Source organism: Neovison vison, chromosome 4, assembly GCF_020171115.1.
Source record: "Neovison vison isolate M4711 chromosome 4, ASM_NN_V1, whole genome shotgun sequence".
Lineage (NCBI taxonomy): Eukaryota > Metazoa > Chordata > Mammalia > Carnivora > Mustelidae > Neogale > Neogale vison.
The window spans coordinates 19,718,499-19,736,067 of record NC_058094.1 but is presented as its reverse complement, the minus strand read 5'-3'; the positions used below and the strand labels follow the sequence as shown (position 1 = coordinate 19,736,067).

General features: G+C 37.8%; 1 protein-coding gene across 4 annotated transcripts in view; it reads left to right on the top strand.

Annotated features, from left to right (window-relative positions):
• The window catches only part of COL14A1 (collagen type XIV alpha 1 chain), a 219,313-nt gene that overhangs the window by 19,330 nt on the left and 182,414 nt on the right, over positions 1-17,569 (top strand). For all 4 annotated transcript variants that reach the window (XM_044245032.1, XM_044245031.1, XM_044245033.1 and 1 more), the window contains exons 3-4: positions 6,973-7,089; positions 14,701-14,844. In XM_044245032.1, the coding sequence (XP_044100967.1) occupies positions 6,973-7,089; positions 14,701-14,844 (261 nt within the window). The remainder of the gene's footprint in view (positions 1-6,972; positions 7,090-14,700; positions 14,845-17,569) is intronic.

Below are 17,569 nucleotides of genomic sequence, written 5' to 3'. Positions count from 1 at the left end.
AACAGTTAAGAAGTTAAAGGAAGAAAAAAGATGATTGAAATTGTCAAAAAAGCAATTGTAAAGAGGGTCAGGGGAATGTAGTGGCCTAGAAGTGAAGGCTGGAAAAACTTTGAAGAAGGAAGATGGCGGGCGGGCACATGCGGGAGGAAATCCTAGTAAGAAAAGGCTTCAGATGTCATTGACTTCTTTGGCTTTTAGGAAAGTATGTAAGACATTTAAGAAACTGAATCTTATTTCTATCTCCCAGGACAACGTTCATGGTGTCAGCAGAGAATAAAGCATGTGAATTGCTTTGTTTGATTGATTTTCTGCCTTTTTTTTTTTTTAAGAATTTTAAAAATTTTAAGTAGTCTCTATACCCAACGTGGAGCTCAAATATAACCCCAAGGTCAAGAGTTGCATGCTCTACAGACTTAGCCAGCCAGGAGCCTGTGATTGATTTTCTACTATTAATTTTTTTTCAAGTTTATTTATTTTTAAGTCATCTCTACACCCAACGTGGGGCTCAAACTCATGATCCCAAGATCAAGAGTCACTTCTGACTGAGCCAGTCAGGTGCCCTTGATTTTCTACTTTTAAAGCAGACATAGGAGTGTGAGTTCCTGTGGGTTGGCCGATTTCGACACTAATTTGCAAAGTCACACGTGAATGTGTTTGACATTCAATACAGTATTTTGCTAATGGCAGGTGCGTTGACTTGCTAGCTGACACTAATTACTCTCAAACTTTATGTTCTTAGAGACATTTTGGAGTCACATTTATTCACAAAATGAAAAGAAAGGTCAGTGTGGTAGGCAGAATAAAATGAAAAGAAAGGTCAGTGTGGTAGGCAGAATAATGTGCTCGCAACAATACACACATCCTAATTTCCAGAACCTGTAAATATGCCAAATTATATGGCAAAGGGGAAATTAAGATTGCTGATGGGATGGAAGCTGTCAGTCAGCTGACTTTAAGATAGGGAGATTATCTTGGATTATCTAGGTGGGTCCAATTTGGACCCAATCATGGGGTTTTAAATGTTTAAGAAGAGGGAGGCAGAGGAATGAATGTCAGAGTGAAAGTCATGTAAGAAAGACTTAGCCAAGACTATTGATGGCTTTGAAGATGGAAAGGGGACTTAAGTCAAGGAATGCTGGAATCCTCTAGAACCTGGAAAAGGCAGGAAAATGGATCGTCTCTGAGAGCCTCCAAAAGGGGAGGCAACCCTATCTACACTCTGGTTTTAGCCCAGCGAGACCCATTTCAGGCTTTTGACCCCCAGAACTGTAAGATAATACATTTATTCTATTGTAAGTGGCTAATACAGTCTGTATTAAAGGGCATGTAGGAAATTAACTTTCCCCTCCTAAATAGCTTAATCAACAGAAGGTATTTTACCACTTAGTCCCTAAGTAATTCTTTCTGGAGAACTTTCCCTCTCCAGAGAATGTGAACCCCCATTGGCTCAAAAATAGTTGTTTATACCTAGGTCATTCCAGCATCTTCTTTTCAAGACAAGTTGCTAAATGACCTGGGACACAGAAAACATATTGTTGTGTTGGCTGTAAGGGGGAAAAAAAGTGTATTACATGACAGAACGGTGGGTCTAAGACTTTCTTAGTATTTCATAGTAAGTCTTCCCTGGGTTCCAGCAAAATTTGTTTTGGATGGTTATAAGCAGAAACCACTGAAGGTAAAGTAACTGTCATTTAAACACCTCAAAGTACATAAAATTAGAGACTTTGCATCAAGGTTAAATTTAACTTTATAAAGATCTCTGTGTTAAGAAATTTACACATATGTTTTGTTGTTAGTAGTCACCAAACATGTTTGGACAGTGGAGAATATTTTCTTTACTGCTCTTTTCAACATCTTTATAATGGGTCATCAAATGAAACATAGTAAATTCCAAGTAAGACAAAAAGAACCTGCCACCTCAGTATATCCCACAGTGACTTTCTTTCATATTTTAACTTCTTCTATTTATAGAACATTGGGCAATGCATTTATTTTTTTTTTTAAGATTCATTTATTTATTTGAGAGAGAACGAGAGAGGGGAGGGGCAGATGGAGAGAAATCCTCAAGCAGACTCCCCACTGAGCAAAGCCCAATCCAGGGCTCGGTCCCAGGACCCTGAGATCATGACCCGAGCCAAAATCAGGAGTCGACCCTTAACCAACTGAGCCACGCAGGCGCCCCAGGCAGTGCATTTAATTGAAAAATAACTGAGATAAAAAGCTAAGGTTTTTGTTGTTTGTTTGGCTGTTTTTAGATCCCTTGGAAAAATAAACCAAATACTTCTCTGCTGTTTAAAGGTCATTTACTTAATAAATATAAGAGGTTGTTCTATTGATACTGCACCCAAAACTATGTTTTGAAAGAGAACACATTTTCACTGCCCATGCTACTCCATCTTGATCAGTCAGAGGTTTTTGGATGCAAAAAAAAAGAAACATTTTCTGGCCCATTGAAGCAAAAAAAGAAGAAAAAAAGTATTTACTGGTAGTTAACAAAGTAGCTCACATCATTAAAGTAAAAGTTAAATTAAGCTTTGAAAAGGATGCAACTCTAAGAACACCCCGGATACTGGATAAAATTCTAGGAAACTGACCATTTTTTTAGGGCATGTTATTGCAATGAAATTGACGGGCTATTTTCCTTCCTTCCATGGCTGGACACAAGTTTCAGATTCTTATCCTGGGGAGTATGGCTGATTGACAGCACAGCCCAGGCCCCCTGCAGTCCAGAGGGTGTATTGTTCTGGGGAAGAAACCAGCACCGTACAGAGAAGGCAGACAGGCAAGTGGTGATCATGGGTCTTGAAAACCAGATCTTCATTTCAGTGTTCCTGTAGAAAAAGTAGTGTTTCAGGAAATTACTGGAAATATTTTAATTGAAATAAATCTTTGGGGCTGCCTGCTGGCTCAGTCGATTGAGCATCCAACTCTTGATTTCAGCTCAGGTCATGATCTCGGGGTGGTGACATCAAGCCCCAAGTTGAGCTCTGCATTGGCCGTGGAGCCTGCTTAAGAGTCTCTCTCCCTCTCCCTCTCCCTCTGCCCTTCTTGGCCCTCCCCCACAACACACATGCACATGCTCTCTCTGTAAAAAAGAAACAGCAAGATTTCTATTGTTGAAATGGAGTGAAAGAAAGGAAAAAGGAAAGGAAGAAAGGAGAAAAGAAAGGGAAGGGGAGAGGGAAGGAAGACGGAAGGGAGGGAGGAAAGGATGGAAAATTGACCCTTGAATAGTCACATTATGAAATAAAATTTTCCAAATGCCTATGGATAACAGTGAGGCTTTAATAAATCACGTAAACATTCATTTTCTGCCTATAAGATTTGTTTTCTATGAGAATAATTGTAGTGAAATTTGGGAGTTTTAAAAACTTCCCTCTCAAAACAAACAAACAAACAAAAAACTCTCATAACACAACAAAACAAACACAGCCCTATACTTTCAGTAACAAGACTAACCCTGCAGGAGAGAGGAAAATAAAAAATGGACCGTCCCCATTCTTCCTCCCCAATTCCCCTTTGGGATGAAATACATATATTCACAAATATTGTGTTTGGCCCAATCCCACAGGAAGCCTGGCTTCACCATGCAAGGAATGAATTTCCCTGGGTTCTTAGTGTGGGCTAGAAATCAAATTTTACACTTAGTTTGTTTTGTTTTTGTCTTCTTAAAAAGCTTAGGATTTTAACTAACATGAAGTAAATTCTGAGTCAAATTCACATCAGCATTTGTAATTATTACTGGGAGTTATATGTATGTATAGAATCATCTCTTTGTGCTCGCAAAAAGAAAAATCATGTGTCTAACATCAAATATACCCAACTTTTTATTTCATGCAATAAGAACAGTGATTTCTGAACTGCATTTACAGTGTTTCTATCAATCTTGGCTACCCTTGCTCTGACGCAAGTCCCAGTGTCTTTCTTCCATATGGAGAAAAAGGAGTTAACTTTGAAGTTCGAAACTATGACCTCATGCCTCCTTCTTTCTTAACTAGCATTTTTTTTTAAAGATTTTATTTATTTATTTGACAGACAGAGATCACAAGTAGGCAGAGGTAGACAGAGAGAGAGAGGGAAGCAAGCTCCCCGCTGAGCAGAGAGCCCAATGTGGGGCTCGATCCCAGGACCCTGATATCATGACCCGAGCCGAAGGCAGAGGCTCAGCCCACTGAGCCACCCAGGCACCCCTTAACTGGCATTTTTTTATGTTCACTCTTTTCCCCCTAAAGGCAAAAACCTAAAGGAAATGTGAATTTTGTGTCTAACCAAGATTTTCTTTTACCGATGGTGAGGGTATTTTTGCTTATATAATATAGGCCGGAGATGTGGTCTGTTGATGAAAGAGAAGCGTGGTGTTCCTTTTTGCTAGCAGCCGTAATGGGACTGTAGTCACATGCATTATTTGTAAATGGTTTTAAAAGTTGGACACTGATGGATTTATGGTTGCCTTTGCTTCACACTGTGTTTCCATGAGTAGTTCAACAGAAGCCAGTGCCTCTCTGGATCTGGAGCCCCGTCTGTATGGTCTGGACGCGATCCATGGGATCAGAGCATGTTCATTGTTATTCCCATCACTTTCTCCTGGGGGTTCAGAAGGCTATGGTTATTGACTTAAAAAATGTGGCAGGGCTATAATCTCAGATCACATCTAAAGAATGGTAGCCTGGTGGTGCGCCTGAGTGGCTCATTCGATTAAGTGTCTGCCTTCAGTCCAGGTCATGATCCAGGGGTCCTGGGATCGAGTCTTGTGTTGGGCTCCCTGCTCAGCAGGAAGTCTGTTTCTCTCTCTCCCTCTAACCATCACCCCTGCTCCTTCTCTCTCTCTCCCTCTCTCTCTCAAATAAATAAATAAAATCTTTAAAGAATAGTAGCCTGGGTAGAAAATGTTGTAAAGATTTCTAATCTTGAACTTGGGAATTCTCAATGTTGTGGACTTATTTGCCCTCCTTGAGAAGTCTGCACAGCTGGGGAACTGACCGAATTGGTCAGTTCTCTTGCAGCGGTCTAGACTGAGGCCTCCATCCTGCTTGTTGGTTGTACTTCTCCACTTGATGGGTCCCAGGCACGTCCGCCATCTTTCACCGGGACATTCATGCAGAACTTTGTAGTAAGCTTGGCCAATGACGTCTACCAGCCCACTGGTGAGATTTGGCTGAGAAACTAGATATATTGTTTAAAATTGCTTAATTCTTGTTTTAAATTTTTTCCATAAGTAATGAAAGTCTACCTATAGGGGCTCCTGGGTGGCTTAGTTGGTTAAGCATCTGCCTTCGTCTCAGGTCTTGATCCCAAGGTCCTAGGATTTAGCCCCACATCGGGCTCCCTGCTTACTGGGGAGCCTGCTTCTCCCTCCCTCTCTGCCCACTGCTCCCCCTGTTTGTGCTCTCTCTCTCTGTCAAATAAATGAATAAAATCTTTTTTTTTTTTTAAGAGCCTACTTATAAACAGGTTATTCTCACCAGTTTCCAGACTAAGCAAAATTGTAATAGTTTTCCTGTTCATCCAAATGTTAGGTTCCTCTTCTTGAATTTTGAAATAGTTATTCTTATGATAAATCCATATTTTTCCATAAACAAGAGAAATGTCAACTCTTTCTTCCATTCAGGTCACATTGAGAATGGGAAGCTAATGTTTTTTTGTTTTGAATTGCTAACATTCTCTGCTAAGACGTAGTAAAAGTTGAGCTGACTTGTGAGGAGTCAGTTACTCATTCCTCTATCTCCACGAAGGGTGCCTTCTTAATGTGGCTTTTCTGCCAAAGAAACAGCATCTCACTTGGGGTCAGGGATTGTCATTGACCAGTACGTGAACTTGGGCAAGTCTTCCGTTTCTCTTTGGCTTTTTTATATGTAAAATTGGAATGGTACTGTATTTTTTGGTGAGAATCAAATGAGCTTTTGAGATCACCCCTTAGTTGAAGTCAAAGCCGGAGGATCAAATATTTACAGATCACTTTTCTTAAAAATAAAGTTTTGGAAGGAGGAATCACTCAAGTTTATCTAATAAGTGACAGAACTGGAATCAAATTAATGCCCAAACCCCATATTGTGCTACATACCTGTTAAGGAGAATGTCTGTTTCTTCCCCCTCTTTCTGTTCCCTAAAGTGAGAAAGAGAGGCAGGGTGTAAGCGTGGACAGTAAGAGCTAAGCTTTTCTGTTACATGTAAGCTTTTCTTTTTTGATAAACTATTTCAATATTATGTAATTAAAGTCTTCTTAAACTATTTTGTGTGAAATTCTGGAGCACTGATGTAGGTTTAAAGTTTTAATGACATACACAAGAAGTAATATAGACCTATCCATTTTGTGAACTATCAGAAAAGATTAAGTGTCCTGGTAGGACTCAAGAGCCTATGCTGTGTATCTTTCTGAAAGACAGAAATCAGCTACACTTTAAGAATGGGTCAAACTTTATAAAACCCAATTATCTTTGATTTGATCCTTTTTCCTTTGGTCCTTTATAATCTCTTTTTCAAATGTTTTTTAAATGAAGATCTTAATACTATAATACGTCCATGGTTGCCTTCTTAAATGACCTTATCGTTAAAAATACTGGATTACTAAAGTGAAAAATCTAAAGGTATAAAACAGGCCCCAGTAGAGTAGATTATGAAAGCTTATGTGTTCCAAGTTGGGGGGAAAAATCATCCTTGTAATATAATGAATGCATTTTACAAGATTGGCTTCAATTTAAACTAGACTAGAGTATTACTTTTTAACCCTTAAGTCATAGGTCTTTGTCGTAAGGTCACTACTATTTGATAAATGCTTATCTCTTGAGTAAGAAACAGATGCTCTTGGGTTTGTATCATTGTGAAAACTCATCGATTCATTAATGGGGCTATAGAAAGAGCATATTTTGAGGCTGATGAAGTCATGTGTTTTGATTTCATTATGTTGACTCCGGTTTAACTAATGGCAGCTGAAATGTTTCAACATTTAAATGATTTTTGTTTCTCCTTTTGCAGTGGCTCCACCGACACGGTTAAGATATAATGTATTATCTCATGACAGTATACAGATTTCATGGAAGGCTCCAAGGGGGAAATTTGGTGGCTACAAACTTCTTGTGACTCCAGCTTCAGGTAAAAACTGTTGATTGTGGGCACCTGGGTGGCTCAGTGGATTAAGGCCTCTGCTTTAGGCTCGGGTCATGATCCCATGGTACTGGGATTGCGCTCTTTGCTCAGTGGGGAGCATGCTTCACCCTCTGTCTCTGCCAGTCTCTCCACTTACTTGTGATCTCTCTCACTCTGTCAAATAAATAAAATCTTAAAAAAAAAAAAAAAAGTTGATTGTGATTTCTAGAGTATTAACAACTTTTTACACATAGTTAACTAAAAATGTGAAGTATTAAGTGTTTCTTGAAAATCATTTGAAAGATTTTTTTCAATTCAATATATGCACTTGAAATCTTACCTTCTAATCAAAGAAATAATATTCTCAAAGTCTAAAGAGTTGCTATTGGGCTCATCGTAATTCTCCTCAGGGGAAATTTCCAGACTATTAAAATCTTCACTTCCTCTGTTTCAACATAGAATGAATACTTTTGGCTTGTTGACCCTTGAAAAAAAATACAATACATCTGGAAGGCTAACACTTGTGACCAACTGAGTAAATTATGATTAATTAACTTGATAGTGTATTATTCAGCAATTATACATTAAAATGAAAAGAGCTAAGTAGATGCTGTGAAAATAAGTGGTAAATTAAAGCAGGAAAGGAGGAAAAGTAAAAGTTAGATTTATTGATCATGAAGATAAAGTAGTAATACCAAATTTTTAAAATTAAATATTGGTTAAATTTTTTCCTTTCTTCTATTTTATGTTTTTATTATACAAATATGATTAGTAAAACAATAAAGAGTATGGAAAGGAACTGCTGCTGTTACACACAGTCATGGAGACAAAGAAGGGGTCAATAAAATGAATAGCTTGAGCTCCACATCTGGGTCTGTGGTGTATAAGAAATGTCATTTGGGCAAGTTGTAAAACCTCTCCATTCTCTGGTGTCATCTTACATAAAACCCACAAACAGCACTAATCCCACCTCATGGAGTTGTAAGGCGTGGAACTCAAAATATAATCTGAGAATCAGCACAGGCATCAGCTGAGAGCCAATGCAGAATATTGGTCCCTACCTCCCACCTGCTGAATCAGCATCTGACGTTGACAAAGATCCCCAGATGACTCCTATGCATGTTAAATTTGGGAAGCACTTGTTGTGAGGACTTAATTAATTTATAAAAGTAAAGCACTGGGACGCCTGGGTGGCTCAGTTGGTTGGACGACTGCCTCCGGCTCAGGGCGTGATCCTGGAGTCCCGGGATCGAGTCCCACACCAGGCTCCCAGCTCCATGGGGAGTCTGCTTCGCTCTCTGACCTTCTCCTCGCTCATGCTCTCTCTCACTGTCTCTCTCTCTCAAATAAATAAATAAAATCTAAAAAAAAAAAAAAGAATTCTTTAAAAAAATAAAATAAAAGTAAAGCACTTACAACAGTGACTGCCAGATAGAGTGCAATCATATTGCCTGTGATTGATATATAGATGATTTGAGTATGTCCCTCAGGTCTCATTTTTTTCCCTAGGATCCAGTTTCCCATATTCTGTAAGAAATATTTAATAATAGCATATTTGTATAATACATATGTATTTATGTACATATAATAATTTTTCCTCTTTATTGGTGGATAAAGATAGGGTTTTTTGTTTGATAATTGATTTTTTGTTTGATATTTGTTTGATACTGATAAAGATGGTTACATGGACCTGGGCTTCTTGCTGTTGGAGTCGTTTTCCCAGCTCTTTTAATAAGGCTGACAAATGCTCTGTTGTTGATAATTGTGGACATTTTACCCAGTGGTAGATTTAAAATCTCAACCAAAACAAGCAGCTGAAACACCTGGCTTCTTGCTTGGCCATGAAAAAGGAACCTTCTAGAAGGTTATTAACAAATATTATCCAGACTCTTTAGAATGATTCACGGTTCAGTGAAACAGATGCCAACTTTACCCATGTTGACTCACAGAAGTGACACACTTGCAGAAAGCAATATTTCATTCTCGAGCCTGGTTCAGAATTTTCATTTTGAAGTATGGCCCAATTTTGAAATAACTTTGACTTCTGAAAATGAAGTTTGTGTTCTGAAATAAGCCACCATGGGAAATTCAAGTTCAAGAGATTCCTGGGGAGAGACTTAAGATGGCAGAGTAGTAGGGAGACCCTGAACTTACCTCATCCCTTGAACATAGCTAGATCAAAAAGCAAATCATTTTGAGTAACTAGGAAATTGACCTGAAGATTAAGAAAACAATCTGAACAATTAGAGGGAGAGAACATGGCAGATGTGAAGTTCGGAGATATGAATTGGGAGAGAGAAAAGCTGTGGTGCCATGGAGGAAAGGAAACCCTCTTCACAGAGAGAAGACAGAGAGAGAGGGAGAGAGAGTGGAGGCTGGAGTTGCTTATACCAAGCCAAAAAGGTCAACACCAAGAAATACAGAAAACGAGAATTCTGAAAACAGTGGGAGACAAAATGTCCTTAACCCACAAGGGTAGATATAATGTTAGTAGCAGACCTGTCCACAGAAACTTAGCAGGCCAGAAGAGAGTGACATGATATAGTCAATGTGCTGAATGGGAAAAAAATGAAGCCAAGAATACTATATCCAGCAAGGCAATCATTCAAAATAGAAGGAGAAATAAAGAGCTTCTGAAACAAGCAAAAACTAAAGGAGATCGTGAACACCAAACTAGCTCTGCAAGAGATATTAAAGGGGACTCGGACTGAGAAAGATAAACCAAAGGCAACAAAGACTAGAATGAAAAGAGACAAACTATAGGAATGACAACTTCACAGGTAATCCAATGGCACTAAATTCATATCTATAAATAATTATTCTAAATGTAAATGGACTAATTGTCCCAATTAAGAGACATAGGGTGAGAATGGATTAAGAAAAAACAAAACCCATTGATATCCTACTTATAAGAGATTCATAGACCCAAAGATGCCTCCAGATTGAAAGTGAGGAGATGGAGAACAATTTATCATGCTAATGGATATCAAAAGAAAGCTGGAGTAGGCATCTTTATATTAAGCAAACTGGATTTTAATTTGAAGACTGTAATAAGAGATGAAGAAGGTTGCTGTATTATAATAAAGAGGTCTATCCTACAAGAAGACCTAACAATTGCAAATATTTATGCCCCCAACTTGGGAGCAGCCAAATATATAAGTCAATTAAAACAAACTTAAAGAAACTCATTGATAATAATGCAATAATATTAGGCCACTTTAATACCCCACTCATAGCAATAGACAGATCATCTAAGCAGAAGATCAACAAGTAAATAATAGCATTGAATGAAACTCTGGAGCAGATGGACTTAGGAGGTATATTCAGAGCATTTCATCCTAAAGTGACAGATATTCATTCTTTTTAAGTGCACATGGAACATACTCCAGAACAAATCAGATATGGGTTCACAAATTGGACCTCAACAAGTACAAAAAGATGGAGATCATACCGAGCCTATTTTCAAAGCACAATGCTATTAAACTTGAAGTCAACCATAAGAAAAAATTTGAAAAGATCACAAATGGACGTTAAGGAACATCCTACTACAGAATGAGTGGGTTAACCAGGAAATTAAAGATGAAATTAAAAAAAAAGATCATGGTAGCAAATGAAAAGGAAAACACTACAGTCCAAAACCTTTGGGATGCAGCAAAGGCAGTTCTAAGAGGGCACTATATAGCAATACTCCTTCCTCAAGAAAAGTCTCAAATATAACCTAACTTTATATCTAAAGGAGCTGGAAAAAGAACAGCAAATAAATCTTAAAACCAGCAAAAGAAGAGAAATAATAAAGATTAGAGCAGAAATCAATGATATAGAAATTTATAAAACCCAGTATAATAGATCAACACAAGTAGCTAGATCTTTAGAAGAATTAACAATATGGATAAACACTGAGCCAGACTTATCAAAAAGAAGAGAAGGGACCCAAATAAATAAAATCATGAATGAAAGAGGCAAGATTACAACCAACACCACAGAAATACAAACAATTGGAGAATATTATGAGCAATTGTATGCCAACAAATTGGACAATCTGGAAAAAATAGATAAATTCCTAGAAACATATAAACCACCAAAACTGAAACAGGAAGAAATGGAAAATTTCAACAGACCCATAACCAGCAAAGAAAATGAATCCGTAATTAAAAATCTCCCAACGCTATCCTGATCAAAATACCAGTGGCATTTTTCAAAGAGCTGGAACAAACAATCATAAATTTATATGAAACTGGAAAAGACCCTGAATCACTAAAGAAATGTTGAAAAAGAAAAACAAAGCTAGGGATATCACATTGCTTGTTATCAAGCTATATTACAAAAATGTCATCACCGAGACACCATGGCATTGGCACAAAACAGACACATAGACCAGTGGAACAGAATAGAGAGCCCAGATGTGGACCCTCAACTCTATGGTCAACTAATCTTCAATAAAGCAGGAAAAAAATATCCAATGGAAAAAAAGACAGTCTCTTCAATAAATGGTGCTGGGAAAATTGGACACCCATACACAGAAGAATGAAACCCAACCATTGTCTTACACCATACACAAAGATAAACTCTAAATGGATGAAAGACGCCAATGTAAGGCAGGAATCTATCAAAATCCTAGAGGAGAACATAGGCAGTAACCTCTTCGACATCGGCCACAGCAACTTCTTTCAAGACACATCTCCAAAAGCAAGGGAAACAAAAGCAAAAATGAACTTTTGGGATTGCATCAAGGTAAAAAGCTTCTGCACAGCAAAAGAAACAGTCAACAAAACAAAGAGGCAACCCATGGAATGGGAGAAGATATCTGCAAATGACACTACAGATAAAGGGCTGGTATTCAAGATCTATAAAGAACTTCTCAAACTCAACACACAAAAAACAAATAATCAAGTCAAAAAATGTTATACATGAACAGACACTTCTCCATAGAAGATATAAAAATGACCAACAAATATGTGAAAAAATGCTCAACATTGCTCCACATCAGGGAAATACAAATCAAAACCACAATGAGATAACACCTCACACCCATCAGAATGGCTGAAATTAACAAGTCAGGAAATAACATATGTTGGCGAAGATGCTGAGAAAGGGAAACCTTCTTACACTGTTGGTGAGAATGCAGACTGGTGCAGATACTCGGAAAACAATATGGGGGTTCCTCAAAAAGTTAAAAACAGAAATACCCTGTGACCCATCAATTGCACTATGAGGTGTTTATCCAAAGGATACAAAAATACTGATTCAAAGGGGTACATGCACCCAAATGTTTATAGTAGTACCATCAACAATAGCGCAATTATAGAAAGGAAGCCCAAATGTCCATCAACTGATGAATGGATAAAGAACATGTGGCATATTTACACATACACACACACATATGTTCATATATACATATACATATGTAATATGGAAAATTAGCTATCAAAAGGAGTGAAATCTTGGCATTTGCAGCAATGTGGATGGAACTAGAGTGTATTATGTTAAGCAAAATAAGTCAATCAGGGAGGATAAATACCATATGATTTCACACGTATGTGGAATTAAAAAAAAATAGATGAACATAGGGGAAGGGAAGAGAAAAGTAAGATAAAAACAGAGGGAAGCCAGCCCTAAGAGACCCTTAACTGCAGAGAACAAATTAAGGGTTGCTAGAGGGGAGGTGGGGGGGTATGGGCTAAATGGGCGATAGGCATTCAGGAGGGCACTTGTGATGAACACTGGGTGTTATATGTAAGCAATGAATCACTAAATTCTACTCCTGTAACCAACATTACCCTTAGTGTTAACAAACTTGAATTTAAATAAAATCTTGAAAAAGGGAAAAAAAAGATTCTTGAACATCATTATGACTTAAAGGTCAAAATACAAGTTTCTAATTTGTGGTACCTCTGAGAATTCCCCATGTCTTATCTTGAAAGTTTATTCTTTTTCTTCCAGGTAATTGGTGTCTTAACTTTCCCTGATTAGTTACTGATAATACTAACCTGTTCAGTACACATATAGTTGGCATTAAGGAATCAGGGAGTCTTAGGAGTGACTTGTGTAGCCCCTGAACCAAATCTCAGCCAGATCCTTCAATCCCCTCTGCTATACCACACTCACAAGGCAAACCTCCAGCTCTTACTTAAACACTTCCAGAGACATAATAAAAATTGAGAGTGAAGGCAAATTATTCCTTCATGAATACCGGTTCCATTTTTACAGTGCCTCAGTGCCCTGACTACAGTGACCCAAGCTAATAAGACAGTATTGACACTCTGTTATCTACTTGGTCAAACATAAAATAAATAGAGTAAATAAAAAGAGTAATAAATGCATCCAGACACAAAAGGTAGACATTTTAGCCCTCCAAGACATGTTCCAAATACAGTTTATACCAGTCTTTCCCAAAGCGTGTTCCGTGGTAATCTGCAAGATGCTAATAGCTATGATACAACCAAATGGTTTAATAGTCAAAGAAACTGAAGAAGTCCTATTCTAAAGAGTTTAAAGATTTTTTTACTTGCAGAATTCTCAAAGCTGTTAGTAAAATAATACACCTAAGCCCCTCAGAGAGGGAGTCTAATACACAGTATTCTAAGAAACTTTTTTTTTTTTTTTAGTGAAACACGCATTAAGAAAGATTTATTTGGTGTGCTTTGTAGAAGATGAGTTTTAAATAATAGACGTTTGTGAAACCAGGTTTAACATCTTGGACATAAATGCATTTAAAGAAATGGGTTTTGGCAAGAAAAGGGCTCAGTTCTGCCTTCTAGTAGCAGGCAGCATAGATGATAGCAGCATCAAATTTCAGACACAACATCATTAATTTATGGGAATATGATTAAAATACATTGTAATCTGTGTTATATTTAATTCATTCAGCAAATTTCAGGTCCTTTTTGCTGTCATTGCTAGCGGCGAGGGAGTTTTCAATTTCCTCCCTCTTATACTTAGTAACTGTTGCCAGAAATTAGAAAAGAAAAGCATATTTGGAATTTGGCATAAAAGTTGAGTATTTAATCAACAGTATTTCCACAAGAGCCTTGATGTCATTATGATTTGATGGAGAGATACTGGAGATTTGAAATCTTTTCATGAACTGCGCTAACGTTTAAGTAGCCAGGCAATGATTGGTTCCGTCAACATCCTGAGCCAGTTATGCTCAGATTTAAGATAATTAAATTGCTAATGCTTTAGGGATGCTTTGATTCAGTTTAGAGAGACCATAGCAAAAATTTCAGCATAGATAATGTTGCTCAGTCTGCCTTTATCTTTCCCTTCACTTTTAAGTGGAATTCTTTCCTTGAAGACTATCTATGTTGAGGGCTTATTTTCTCCTAATCCTATATGTGGCTTTCCCTAGTGTATAAGCAGTAATGCATTATGATGAAAGATTTTTGTGAATGTGTTTTGTCTAATTTAGGCAACTGTTGAAATGATCTAATGCAAAGAGCACAACTAAGAATGAGAAGGAACAATATATTAAAATTAAGTAGTATATGCATATGCACCGTTGTGTATTTTTTTAAATGTTTTCACCCTTTAAAATCTTGATTGCTGATTAATAAATTTTCTTAATGTATCCAGTGAACCTGTTTCTTAGTCCTGATTTATCTTTCTGTTTTGTTATAGGTGGCAAAACCAATCAGTTGAATCTCCAGAACACGGCAACTAAGGCAATTATTCAAGGTCTTATGCCAGACCAGAATTACACAGTTCAAATTATTGCATACAATAAAGACAAAGAAAGCAAACCAGCCCAAGGTCAATTCAGAAGTACGTATGTACAGTTCTTAAAGTGCTACCATTGGACTCTGTTACAGCTCTGAGTTAAAGTCTGGAGTAAATACTATGATAGGTTAAAATTGGATTGTTTGATGGAGAGATCTTGAAAGATATTTGGTGAAATCTTCCATGAGTTCCTTCTATCACTACTACCCCTCTGCCCCTCCCTTAACCTGTTTTAATGCATGCCCACTTAAATCCTTTAAATTTTACTTTTTGCATGCTCTATTAGGTACTGGGTAGACAAGACGTCCTCCGAACCTTACCCAGACATCTCGTCTACCCAGTACCTAATAGGTGCTCAGTGAATACATACCAAATGACTCAGTGACTGATGCCTACACCTGCTCTGTAGTATTCTTAGCAAGTGGCAGTCTAGCCTCTATGTAAACAACCTTTATAACAAGATATTTGCCTCTCTCTCTTAATAAATCAGTTGATTTTTATCATCGACCTATTATATGCCAGGTCCCATGACAAAAAGCTCTGTGAACGCCATAAGGGTCAGGGATGGAGATTCAGGGCTCTCTGTGAAGGCAGAAGCTCTCTCTGTCTCAGTGATAGGCAGGAATAAGAATGGATGGAGGATAGCTTCATATCTGAGCCAGTTCTCAAAGAGTAAAATGGGCAGACAATGAAAAGCAGGACATACAGAGATATTCTAAGCAGGGGAGAAAGCTTTGAGCCAGCCCAATCTATGTCCTTAGAAAGCCTTTCCTTAAACGGAGTTTAAAAGTTGTTCTTACAGGTTGTGATTCTTTTGCCTTTTGGGAGATAGATACTCATTCATTCATTTATTCTTTTTTTTTTTCCACTTAACGAATATATATTGCATGGCTACTAAGTGTCAGGCCTTATTTTAGGCACTGAGAACATGACAAATCATTGCCCCCATGGACCCTATATTCTCCTGAGCAGAGACCCCAGCAACCCTCTCTTCCTGGGAGTGGCCATTCATATGTGGACCGCAAAGATTTGCATATTGTGAAAGCAAACAGAAGAGGACTGTTCTGGTTAACTTTCTGTGTTACTCTATTGTTAATATACAATCTTTAAAAATTCCAATTTATTAAAGGATAATTTTAAACATATTTAAAAAATTAGCAGGGTAGTAGAATAAACCCCTACGTATCCACCAGTCACTTCAACAATTAGCCATTCATGGCCAGTCTTGTTTCATCTATTATCTTCCCCCCACCACTCTGCCCTAATTTAGAAGCAAATTCTGGACATCATTTCGAATAACAATAGCTTTTCACATCCTGCCCTTAGATTACTCCACAGATCTGGGAGGCTGTGGCATTTACCTATGAATCCAGAACTGTGCGTGCAGCAATGTTCTAGCTGGATTTTCTGCCCCCTCTCCTTTTTCCCCTTCCTCTCCTAAGTAATGTTTTATAATGTATTTTGTGATTTTTTTTTAATTAAAAAAGAAACCAACTTTGTTAACCTGCTACCTCTTGAAACTTCTGAACAAAGGCATTGGGTGATTCCACCTGTCTGTAGGACATGCAGATATTTTAAATGTGACATTCTTTTGAGAATCACATTATCTGGAAGTTCCAGAAAAACTTTTGATGTTATTTCCAATATAAATCAGCCTTTGTCTGCCTTTATTGGCACCGCACTTCCGTTCCTGGCCTCTGACATTCTGACATGAGTAAGCAAAATAGCTCTTCTTCAAGTTTATGAGAAGCAGTGAAAGGACATGGAGACATTTTACTTTAGATGGAAGGTGTTGCAATGGATTATCCCAGATAGTCTGTTGACTCAGCAGCCTGAGAAACAGGTAACCTGAAAAAGTTCTGCCAGTAGCTGTCTACTCAGAACACTTCAAAAGAAGGTCAGTTGTTTTCAGTTTGCTTAGTTCTGTTGGAATAATCTTATTGAGACTGTCTAACTGGTAAGTTGGATAACTTAGAGATAATCCTATATAAATGATTAATATAGAAGTATAAATATAAATCAAATATTAAAAACAATATAAAATTATTATTGTCAGGGATTCGTTCTTCCCAAATAAAAGTTTGCAACAATAATATTAAAATAACTTTGGTTTTCTTTTTCATTTTGTTCCACGTGAGATGGAACTAAAGCCTGGCTCCCCTTCCCCAGGAAACTTCCATTGTTGGGTCCAGGAAAATGATCCAGACAAATGCTGTGCGTGTAGGTTTACAGTTAGTGTAGAGATTTGAAGTCCTCGTAAGTCCATCTTCTGATACACGGGGAAGCATGAGAAATAGTGCTTTTGGATTTTGAAGAGGGAAAGGCATTTCTGATCTGGTGTGTGTATTTGGCCAAGCAAATCAAGCACGGCCTCGAGTTTTCTCATCTGCAAGTTGAGGTAATGATATATGCCTGTAACACTGTGGATTGATTCACTTCAACACACAGTAGGGCGTGGTTGCTCTTGTGGTGATTAATGCTACTGTGCTCCTGTTTTTCCAATTTAGTTTGCCTCCTGCAGGAGGAAGACGACAGCTTGGTGTGACATGTGTTGCATCATACATGTCACCTTGGGGCACAATGGCAAGTGACTGTTATATATATATGTATCAAAATGGTCTATGACCCAAATTTTCTCTTTGGCTGCCATTTTCCTCATTAGGATGACCTTTTGCTAACCTCTGCCTATAAAATCGTGCTTGTCTTTCCAAAGTCTGGCTCAAATGTTACCTTCCCTGTGAAGCGTCCCTGGGTCTCCACCTCTGGAATT